This window comes from Peromyscus leucopus, chromosome 15, assembly GCF_004664715.2.
Source record: "Peromyscus leucopus breed LL Stock chromosome 15, UCI_PerLeu_2.1, whole genome shotgun sequence".
NCBI classification, from domain to species: domain Eukaryota; kingdom Metazoa; phylum Chordata; class Mammalia; order Rodentia; family Cricetidae; genus Peromyscus; species Peromyscus leucopus.
Genome location: NC_051076.1, coordinates 24839996 through 24852183, shown reverse-complemented (window position 1 = coordinate 24852183; position 12188 = coordinate 24839996). Strand labels below are relative to the sequence as shown.

The window sequence follows — 12188 nt, the reverse complement described above, 5'->3', positions numbered from 1 at the left end:
TTAGAATTGTGTGCCGAGTACATTCCAGTACATTGAATATTATTAGTAAAATGAGGTGAAGGATCAAGGTAGTTAATTTCTGTGTTTAGTGTTTAGAGTTGTGTAGGTGTTTTCTTCAGCAGTAAGACTTTACTGTCAGTTTGTAGGCAGCCATCAATATTATTGACAATAACCTGGGTCCTTTTTGGGTTCCTATGTGATCCCTTTAGCCAGAAACTCAAATAGATATAGCCCATTCTCAGTACTTCATTTGGTAATGAGCATTGTCTAGTTGGGGTGCTGTCTCTCCCATTATTTGGTGATTTCATTTACATTACATTCCTATTTATATACACTGAAGGAAGCTTCAATTGTATTAAGTTTCTCTATGACCTCTCTAATGGCCCTTATTTTCCACTGTCCATCCATGTAGTCCATTCTCTGCTCCTCTCTACCTTCCTTTGCTGTTTGATCCTCCCATTTTTCCCCCTCTTTGTCCATCCATACCTATTTATTCTACTCAGCTTTCCTAGGGAGATGCATCCTTCCTCCCCTAGTTCCTTACTCTCTAACTAACCTCGGTGGTTATATGGATTGTAGCTTGCTTATCATTGGCTTAAGAGCTGACATTCACATATAAGTGAACACAACCCATAAAATATTTGTCTTTCTAGGTCTGAGTTACCTCACACAGGATGATTTTCCCTCTAGTTACATCCATTTACCTGTGACTTTCATGATTTCATTTTTTAACAGTTGAGTAACATTCCACTGGGTAAATGTACCACATTTTCTTTATCCATTAACCCATTGATGGTCTTCCAATTTCTGGGTATCATGAATAGAGCAGCAATGAACATGGTTAAGCAACTGTCTCTGTGGTAAAATGAAACTTCCTTTATATACCCAAAATTGGTATAGCTGGAACTTCAGGTGGATAGATTCCCATCCTACTGAGGAGCCACCACACTGACTTCTGTAGAGGACATGTAAGTTTGCACTCCCACTAACAATGGATGTTCTCCTGACTCCACATCCTTGCCAGAATGAGATGTCATTTGTTTTATTGATCTTGGCCATTCTGATTGGTGTAAAATGAAATCTCAAAGTAATTTTGGTTGCATTTCCCAGATGGATAGTGATAATGAACATTTTAAAGTGTTTCTCAGCCTTTTGAGGTTCTTCTTTTAAGATATCTATTTAGATATGTAACATATTTTTACTTGGGTTTCCTTTTCTTGATATCTGATATTTTGAGTTTTTAATATATTTTGGGTAATAGTTCTCTATCAGATATATAGTTGGTAAAAATCTTTTCCCATTCTGTATCCTTCTGCTTTGTCCAAGTGATGGTGTCCTTTGCTATACAGAAGCTTATTCATTTCATGAGGTTCCATTTATTAATTATTGATTTTAGTGCATGTGCTAGTAGTATTCTGCTCAAAAGTCTTTTTCTGTGTCGATGACTTCAAGGATATTTCTACTTTCTCTTCTATATGATTCAGTGAATTTGACCTTGTGTTGAGGACTTTGATTCATTTGGAGCTGAGTTTTCTGCAGGATGATACATGGATTTACTTGCATTCTTCTTCTACAAGCAGCCATCCAATTAGAGCAACAACATTTGTTGAAGATGCTGTCTTTTTTCAGGTATGTATTTCTGGCTTCTCTAACAAACAAACAAAAAAATCAAGTGTCCGTAGGTGTGTTGGCTTTTGTCTGGGTCTTCAATTCTATTTCATTGATTGACATGTCTGTTTTCATGCCAATACCATGCTGCTTTTATTACTATTATTCTCTAGTTCAATTTGACATCAGAGATGATAATACCTCTAACAGTTCTTTTTTATTCAGGATTATTTATCTATCGTGTGGGGTTTTGGTATTTCCTTTTTTAAAAAGCTTTTTTATTAATTCTTTGTAGATTTCACCTTATGCATTCCCATCCTGTTCATCACCCCATCCCTTCTCATCCACCCTCTGCCCTTACAACACCACATCAACAAATAAAGTAAAATTTAGTAGAAAAATATCTCATGGTTGAAGATGTAGTGTGACATAGTGAGTCACACAACAAAAACTTTAGTCCACACAAGTTTACTTACAAGTGTTCTTTACAATGAGTCATTGGTCTGATTCTAGGTCTCTGTCTTCTGCTACACTATGGATACTGTACCTTCACTGGGACTTCTCTCTTTTTTTTTTTTTTTTTCTTCTTCATGAGCCAGTCACCTTTTATTTGACACTACGTCTTAGGACAAGAAGACTCAGCCGAGGTTGGATTCATGGATAGGAGTGGGGCAGGCGGTTGTGCTCCGGTGTACAGTGCCCTCCACTGTGACCCTTCTTCAGTGGTACTTGCATCTCCGCTCATGTTTGAGTTCCTTGTAAGAAAGGCAGTAGCTGAAAACCACATAGGCTGCCAGCATCATGTTAATCCCCGAGATGCTGCCTTTCCTCACGTTGATGTACTTGTTGTAATACCGGTCAGAACCTCTCTGAAAGGCTCTCACTGTGCCACTGGGGGTGAAATTCCACATCATTATCCAGCTTGGCAGCTCTGCAAGTTTAACCTCCATGAGCTTCTTATCCTTCGGTGGCACGAGTGACACCATCTTGCAGTAATTTTACTATGTTAAAATTAAAACCTTCCTTTTTAAAAAAGAAGAAAAGGGGAAGTGCTGTGGATATTGCATTATGTAAATAAACCCTGATTGGCCAATACCCAGACAGGAAGTATAGGCGGGACTAACAGAGAGGAGAATGAAGAAAGGAGGAAGGAGAGGGGAGACTGACAAGGAAGATGCCACGTGGCAAAGTAAAGATTAATAGAAATGGGCTAAATATAAGAGTAAGAACTAGACAATGATAGACCTGAGCTATTGGCCAAGCAGTTTAAATAATATAAGCATCTGTGTGTTTATTTTATAAGTGGGCTCTGGACTGGCGGGACTTGGTGGCGGGAGCTGGAGAGAAATTCTCCAGCAACACCATTGTAACTTTATTATGAAGATATCAGAAAGGAAACAGAAAATCATAAATTTGATGAGGAATGGTTGGGAGAATTTGGTGGATTCCTAGTAAGAGTCTGAGATTGACTCCCAGAGACTTGAGTGGTTCGAGGCTGACTTTCAGCAAGGCCTGAAGAATGGCTGTGAGGGGTCAGATGCTGACTCTCAGTATGATCTGAGCTGGTAGGTGAAGTCAAGCTAAGCTGGGACATCCTCAGGGATAGTGTGTCTCTTGGTTTAGGAACATTTTTTTTTTTGCTTCAATTCTTCTGTTTACAAAGGGGGGAATAAAGATTGTTCTCTTTTAAACCATAGTAGTTATTTTCAAAGCCACAGAGAATACAGGAACTTTCATCTTTAGTTCTTTTCACAGAAGATCTTTGATAATTTTCCCTGGAATGACAGCACATCCACAGAATCCTTTACCATCTCTCTTCCAGCTACCCTAACAGAGACTATGGACACCAGAGTGTAAATATATTTTAAGTACTTTGCTCTCATCAGTCTCCACCACAAAGGCTTCTTTGTGCCCTCTCACCCTATCCTGGGGGTTTCCTCTTTTCTCTAAAAGATTGTGCCAGTTCTGCTTTTTAGTCACATGTCTTAAGACTTACTCTTTCCAGCTCATGTTCTCTTTTCTAGCTTCATGGCCTACACACACACACACACACACACACACACACACACACACACACACACAGACACCACATTGCTCTGGAGCTAGAAGAGGTTCAAGGACACATGCCCATCTTGGGATGGGACATATGTTCTAGGTGTATTGGACACTGACTTCAGATGACTTGGTCAAGTACAACTTTTAATTGTGTTTGATTTTGTATTTAACATTTTCTTTGATTAAGATAAGCTATCCATTTTTTTCTTCCCTGACTTCAAGGTCTGAAATCCTCCCTTCCACATCTTTTAATCTGTTGGTGAGACTTACATCTGAGGTTTTGTTTGACTTCCTGAGTTTTTTCATATCCCATTTTATTTATGTTTGGGATTCCTTAGTGATTCTATATCTTTGTTAAGTTCTACTTTCATGTCTTTAATTATTTTCATTGTTTCATTCAACTATTTTCACCATCTTTATAAAAGATTTTTTTCATATCCTCAAACATATTTAAATTACTATTTTAAAGTCTTTGCCTCATGCTTCATCGAAATGTCTTTTCTAAGGGCCTGTTAGAATGGGATTGCTGTTTTCAGGAAGAGTCATATTCTCCTGGTTGTTCATATTTGTGTTTTTGTGATGGAATCTAGATATCTGGAGTTACAACATTTGAAGAGTTTGTGGACTAGTTCTCAATCTATCTGAAGGTGGTATGCAAGCTGCCAAACGGGAAAAGTAATTAATACTCCTTCCCAGCTATAAAGCCTATAGACAACAACAATGAACGGCACAGAAAGATATCCCCAATGGGACAATAGTGGTACTTCTATTTTGGAAGTAACCAACATTGACCAATTGGACTTAAGCCCTCTTCTTCTCCATAGGAGGGAAATCACATCTAGTACTGAAAACCTAACAAGTTCCTGGCTGGTGAGGTCACAGTCCCTAGATGAAGGGGAACAATCAATCTTTTCCTAGACCAGTATAATTGCCAACTGCATTCCATTCTAAATACCCATCCTTACACCTACAGGCAAGCATATCTCTCATCTTTCTTCAAAGAAGCTGCTTTTTTTTTTTTGCAGCAGATGAGAACGTTACTTAAATCCATAACTGATAAAAATCAAGAGGACAACAGAGTCTGTTACATTCAGTTGATGCAGATGCCCCAAGGCTGTGCAAGGTGTCTCACCATAAGTAGTGGGCTCCGAAAAGTCCTTACCTTGTCGGAGGAGGGGATGGGGGGTGGGTTGGGGGGGATGACAGAAGAGAGGGGGATCTGTGGATGGTATCTAAAATGAATAAAACATTTCTTAATTTAAAATAAACAAAATAATCAAGAGGACAACACTGTGGAGTGCTCATCCCTAATTGATGCATCTCTAATACAAACCCAGCAGCCAGGCTCAGGGAACACAGTGGAAGAAAGAATGTAGGAGCCAGATGATTACACTGTTTACGGCAGGATAGTGTCTTCTATACACGCCACAGCTGCATATCATGAAAGTTTAATAACAAGACTGCCTAAACAAGACATTCATAATGGCAACACCAGTTCACTTGCCAGCCTGGATGCAGGAAATCTCACACACCTTACGCCAATATGAAGAGCTATAGCCATTAAATGCTGTTAGAAAAGGCAGAATTGAGCAAGGCAGTAGTGGTGCACACCTTTAATCCCAGTCCTTGGGAGGCAGAGGCAAGCAGATCTCTATGAGCTTGAGGCCAACCTGGTCTACAAAGCAAGTTCTAGGACAGCCAGGATTGTTGCACAGAGAAACCCTGTCTAGAAAAAACAAAACAAACAAATGAAAAAACAAAACAAAAAGGCAGAATCAGTCTTCTCCAGTGTTGAGCCAAGCCCTCTAACAGGTTATCAGATCCCAAGTGGTGAACCCTAATCATAGACACATGTAAACACAACATATATATGCATGTACATAAATATATACTATTATATACGTATAAAATATTAATAATTAAAGAAGTCATGAATTTGAGAGGGAGTGTGGGGGACACAAGAACAGTTAGGGGTTATAAATGATGAATAAAATTGCCAAAATGTATAAAATACATTGTATTAAATTTTTAGTGAATTAATTAAAATATTTATTTACCAAAAAAACTTAAAGTCCTAATATCAGAGAGAGGATTAAGAAAATACCGCAACATGATCAAGGGAAATAGATAAGTACTTTTTTGTCTTAAAATGTAAGATAGATAAATTATAAAGTGAAATGAAACCAACAGAACCAAGAAAAATCTCCACCATCAGCTTGTTCATGAATGATCCAGTCAGTCAAGTGATAACTGTCAAATATTATTTAAGACACGCACCTAAATGCTGTAACCAAACATTCCTTAGTGGTGGAAAAATTAAAAACAATAATACCTAAAGTAATTAATTATATGTGAGTGTGTGTGTGTGTGTGTGTGTGTGTGTGTATCTGCGTCTGCGTCTGTGTCTGTGTAGCTTTAAATAACTTAAGATTAAAAACTATTCTCACCAGGTAGTGGTGGTGCACTCCTTTAATCCCAGCATTTGGGAGGCAGAGCCAGGTGGATCTCTATGAGTTCGAGGCCAGCCTGGTCTACAGAGCAAGATCCAGGACAGGTACCAAAACTACACAGAGAAACACTGTCTCGAAAACAAAACAAAACAAAACAAAACAAAAAACTACTCTCAAGTAACACAAAGAAATATGTTTTCCCTTCCTAGAAAGAGATAGCAGCTTTAATAATGAATTTATCCAATAATGCTACATCATATTTTCTTATAGCTTTATTCCTTCAAGGCTCTATAAGTAGTATCATGGAATATGTTTTGCTCCATATGCACATGCATTTATGTAGCATTCAAGCACATATGTAGCATACATTCTGTGTGTGTGCAAGAGTTCACAAATCTGTGAATTAACCCCCTGCCCAATTTTATAGTAGCTTTAGTAGTTTTTTTGCACTTACTACATGAACAAGGTGAAAACATCCAAAAATATTTAGAAATTTTGTCAAATTTACTGATAAACTTAACAAGATTGGTCTAATATGAGCATAGTTTTCAAATCAACATTTAAAATATTAAGTTCAAGTATACTGAAATCCTAGACTAGGGTTTACAAAGAGTCTTTAAAATACTTTAAATGTAGTTAACAGAAATGAATTTCTATTTAAATCTCCCTTTTGTCTCGTACATTTAACACTAGGAAAAATGAACAAAATGAACAAAAGCAAGCAAAACACCCAAAATAATAAATTTTCAAGATGAGAGAAAATCTAACAGTGAGTAAAACACTGATTTTTTCAATTGGTGTAGAAGAGAGAAATGAGGGATGTTAAATATGCACATGAAATCATTAAGACAACATGTGTTTGTGAATCTGAAAAATTTCCTACTGCTCAGGTTTATCAGCTCTCATGCTGCTAAACATGGTAATAATACTAGACAACACCATTTAAAATCCATTATGCTTGTTCACTTAATGTTACTTCCTTTTCTTTCAGCCAGTCACTCACCACAACCGCCAGGTTTCCTATGCACTCTTCAGACAGAATAAACAGGCTTCTACTTTTCTACATGTTTAGACTTATACATAGAAAGTTTATTTTATAATCCACAAGAGTTAAACTTAGTTTTTCTTTGCTCAGGTGTTAAGGATAGAGTAATAAATATGTCTACCATCTTCTTGAGTGAAGACATTACTGCTGTGAGGACCCCTGGAACCAGCCCTGCTCCCTATACCCCACATGGAAAAACCAACACTGAACCTTGAGTTCTTGTGGGGGTCACAGAGCCTCCTGCTCTCTCTAGAACAGGGACAGGACTCACCATGCTGGAAATTCTTCAGAGATGTCCAGCTTCTAGATCCTCAGCAAGGCAGCAAACAGGACTTGTCTGTTTTAAGTAGGAAGATAAATGAGTAAATCTCTCAGACACTGGACTGTATAGTTGGTGCTATCTCATCAGATACCTAGAAAGTCAGGAGTTTACAAAATTATAGGAAAAATGACACTGGTTATTTCCCCCTCTTTGTGTAAGTAGTTCTGGGTGTTTCTGAGTGATCTCCCTGGGAAAGCAGTGACTAGTCAGTCAGAACACTTCTCACTATTATTCACAGAGTTTGACTTGTTAAGCAGGAAATTACTGTAGTCACAAAGAAATGCAGCCATATTCAGTTTTTATTCTGACAAATCTTAACAGGTACAAGTTCAGAAAAGGACATTTTCTGATCTAGGACATTTAAAGGTAGACCTATAAGAGTACATTTTCATTAAAGTCACCACCAACTCATTGGGGAAAAAAAGGCAACTCATTCACCCACCCCTACCTGCCCTATTAAGGGAGGAGATAGCAGTGAGAGAACTAGGCAGCTCCACATATATGGGGATTTATTAGAATGAGTTACAGTCTGTGATCCAGCTAATCCAATGACTGGCACAGAAACTCTATGAATCCAGAAGTGTCTCAGTCCACAAGGCTGGATGTCTCAGCTGGTCTTCAGTATATGCTGGAATCCTGAATAAGTAGGTGTTAATGCCAGTGAAGGAATGGACTGCTAACAAGGCAAGAGTGAAGCTTCCTTCTTTCATGTCCTTATATAGGCCTCCTACTGGTAGCCTTTGGTGAGCCTGCTCCAAGGCTCCCATGGCCCTCAGCAGCCTCCAGCAGAAGGTGTGGCCCAGATTAGAGGCAGCGTTCCCAGCTCAAATCATCTGGATTAAAGATAAGTCTTTCCAACTCTGGATCTGGATTAAAGGCATATCTATTACTAGCTCAAATGATCTGGATTAATGGTGTGTCTTCCTACCTCAGAGATTATGATTAGAAGTAGATCTTCCTACTTCAAATTAAACAAAAATCCATAACAAGTGTTCACTTCATTTTTAATTCATGATGTATTCAAGTTGACAACTAAGAATAACCATCAAACATTTACTGGCAAGAGAACATTCTTCATTGGAATCACTCTTCTTTTGAGCACTTCCTGATGTGTTTATTCATTGTCTCAAGGTATGGATTTCCAGATGTCATTATATGATGTCATTATAATATGCAAATCCAGTGTCAAATAAATATACAGCAATCTGGCATTCATTGTCTTCTGGACTACCACCAAACTGCCCTATTTGATGAAAATGACCCCTAGTGTTTCTATATTATATTTATGGACAGATATGTCAAGTTGAGGTTCCATGTAATGACAGCATCAATGACATAAAAAGTGAGGAAGAACTCTGAACCTCTGGAAACATCAGGACCTAGAAAGATTTGTCTGACTGTATTATTCTATGAAGGATCATGGATGGTTTCTGGAATAGCATTTTTGGACTACTGTAATCATGAGACATGGGGCAAATGGCACCAGGAGGTGGATGGTGATGTGGGAGCTTGCTAACTTACCTGGAACCAGGATGGTACCATGACTGATTCTGTCACCCTTCAGTCACCCTTCATTTTACTGGATGGAAATCAGGAGTATACAGATGCTTTTCAAGATCTGGCCCTTGGCAGCTTTTGTTTTCCTTTGTGTTTGGCAGCAGTGAATGGCAGGGCCTGGCAGTAAGGAACATCATCAAGTGTACATGGAATACTAGGACACTTAGTTCTTTAAATATTAAGAGTCCTGAATGGTTAAGCACTTCCAATTCCTTAGCTTGGCATTTCAGCATCCATGTGGTCCTAAGTACTGGAATATCTCAGACCCTAATGGTTGTCTTAGTACTGTTTAAGTTCCCTGGCCTCTGGTGTCAAACAGCCTTGCCTCTAATGGCTTGACAGCCCTTTGGAATACTTCTCACAGCCACAGCCTTCAGTTTCTTTTACATTTTAAAGCCTTGTGTTTCCTTACCCTCAGCTTGCTCTTCTATTTACTTCTGTCCTCTCCACCATTCCTGTTCTGGCTACTCTTTCAAACTGCTCAGTAGTTTCATCTTAAGTTGTCAAGCATCCAGTACCCTTGACAGCTTTCCAGTGTAGCCTGTTGACTACCTAGATGGCTGTATCACAGCTTCTGCTGTTGCTACCCTTCTGCTGTTTCCTTCTTCCATGTAACTAGCTTGGCCTGCACCACCAAAAGTAGCCAATAAAAGTAACATTGGGGGGCTGGAGAGATGGCTCAGCGGTTAAGAACACTGGTTGCTCTTCCAGAGGTCCTGAGTTCAATTCCCAGCAACCACATGGTGGCTCACAACCCTCTGTAATGACATCTGGTGCCCTTATCTGGCCTGCAGGGATAACATGCAGACAGAACACTGTATATGTAATAAATAAATACATCTTTAAAAAAAAAAGTAACATTGGAGAAGCAGTTTTGGGGAACCAATTCTGTACTACTTACTATAAGAAACACTAGAGGAGGATTTCTTTCAGCCTGTTCACCGAGTCTGAAGAGGCTGATTAAACAGCCCAAGAAGAATGTATGGAATAGTCATATACTATCCACAGAAGTGAATCTTCATGTTTTTAGCAATCACAGCAGTCCTTCTTCTAGGCACCAGGGGAAGGACACTCCCTCTAGCCTATGTACAAGTAGCTACAGGGATATTTAGAGTTTCCCAAAGTTTATCATAACAAAATGACTGGTAAAATTGTTTTTAAAAGCTTGGTTGAACTGCAGCTTCAGGAGATGAAGCAGTGAGCTGTCCCCATTGGATAATTTCCTCAGAGCATCTGCAGAATGTTCAAAGACATCAGTGTTGAGATATATTAAGGGTTAAGATTAGACCTTTGTCTCATGACCCAGGAGCATAAGGGAAAATCCAATAGCTGCTAGTCATGGGGGCAAACTTGTTCCATACATAAAGGTTCTAATGCTCAGAGTTAGCACTAAGAAAAGCGGGAATGTTAAACATCCAGGATTGTCTTCTCAAAGGAAGAGATGTATAACCTGATTTCCACCTAGAAGGCTGGAAATGGAGGTGCTTAATAGCCTAGGTGACCTCAGTACTATCTGAATAGCCAGGGTTCCCCCAAGATGCCATAAACAGAGCAAGAAGTAATTAATAACATAGGTGACCTCTGCTCTATCATCTTATGAGCTATACTATGATACCAGATCCTCCTCTAAGTAGTTAAGATACCACTTAGAGCTTATCTATAAAACCCATCTTCATGGAGGAAGTGTTATGTACTTTGAGAAGAGTTTCAATGTAATTATGCCTCATTGTGTACACAGAATTTTGTTATACCAGTAAATTTTCTTTTCAAATTGCACTGTACTTAAATATGCCTAAAATAAACTGCCCAGGTTCAGATTGCAGAAGTTTGAACCAACACCAGTACTAAGTTGTCTTGAACCAGACTTCCTTCTTGTCTTACATTAACTTTTAATCTGCTGGCCATAGTGTTGACAGAGACCCCTGCAGCTAACTTCTCAACCTCCAAGAATCGTTGCTATTTTCAGGAAAGTTGATATCAAGGGACTGCTTGCAATAAGAAAATGGAAAAATCTATTGTTATCACTAGTGGAGATTTTAACAAAACTTTTGCAATGCTATATGCCCATGGAGTCTTAATGAAAAAGTGAGTGTCTGTCATCTTTATCAACTGGAAATGGAGACTCCAATGAAACCTAACTTCTACAGGGAAGAAGAAAACTAATCATTCTAATCCTGACTTGGACCACATACTAAATGATTGAAGACTGATATTGGAGCCATCTGAAGATTACTGAATTAAGAGTAGGTTACAGAAAAGCACAGAAGATGTGGTTAGAAGCCATAGACCCCTGTGGCTACCCAAGTTTCTCTTTTGTAGCTTTAGATGCTATGTGGATGTCATGTACTTGGTAGTGTAGGACATTGGTGTATTCACAGGGAAGTTTGAGAATGACCTATGTCAGAGATTGGAGGGTCAAGATCATATGGGAAAAGTCAGGTGTGGTGGTGCATGCCTTTAATTCCAGCACTGGGGTATTAGAAACATGATTATCCCTGTGAATTCAAGGCAAGCCTGGTCTACATAATGAGTTCCCAGGCAGACAAAGTTACACAGTGAGCCCTGTCTCAAAAAAAATAAAATAAAATAAAATAAAACAAACAAAAGAACATTTTGCAAGAATGAACATGATTCAGGTTGTTCTCACTTTTCATTGTCATTTCATTTCATAATCATTTCAGCAGGCAGCACACAAATCACCATCACTGAACTAGATAGTGCAGACCAGTTTTCCTTAATCCAATTTGTGCAGAAGAGAGTTTCATAAATGGAGTAAAAGAATGCTAAAAATGCATTTTTCATGATTTTTAGGGATTGGCTAAACATTTGGAGAATTGTCCTGTCACATAGATATCTCAGACCAAAAAGAAGCAGATAATTATGGATTAGCAATTAAAGATTTAGGGAAAACTTACACACAATGTGATCTTGGTATGCATCACAGGATGCAGATCACAACCACAACAAACCTGACAAAATATGTCCAGGGGTCCAACAGTGGCGTGAATATCATCAGTGAAACCACCTATCTTCTTCTTTGATTTAATGTCCATATAATTACATACACACATGCATATAAGTTATATAACAAAAATTATTTTTAAAAATTCTATCAGATTGAGAATGAGTAGATCTTGGGGAAGTTGGAGAG

General features: G+C 38.5%; 2 protein-coding genes across 3 annotated transcripts in view; both read right to left on the bottom strand.

Moving 5' to 3' along the window:
• The window catches only part of LOC114690673 (interferon-activable protein 204), a 60075-nt gene that overhangs the window by 26536 nt on the left and 21351 nt on the right, over positions 1-12188 (bottom strand). The window lies entirely within an intron of this gene.
• On the bottom strand, positions 2301-2594 carry LOC114690677 (ATP synthase subunit f, mitochondrial-like). Its single transcript, XM_037211215.1, has one exon. The coding sequence runs from the start codon at positions 2592-2594 to the stop codon at positions 2328-2330; it is 267 nt and encodes an 88-aa protein (XP_037067110.1). The 3' UTR covers positions 2301-2327.

What these genes read in the sequence shown, in the direction of transcription:
- LOC114690677 (XM_037211215.1), bottom strand. Translation starts at nt 2,594, where the DNA reads ATGGTGTCACTCGTGCCACCGAAGGATAAGAAGCTCATGGAGGTTAAA.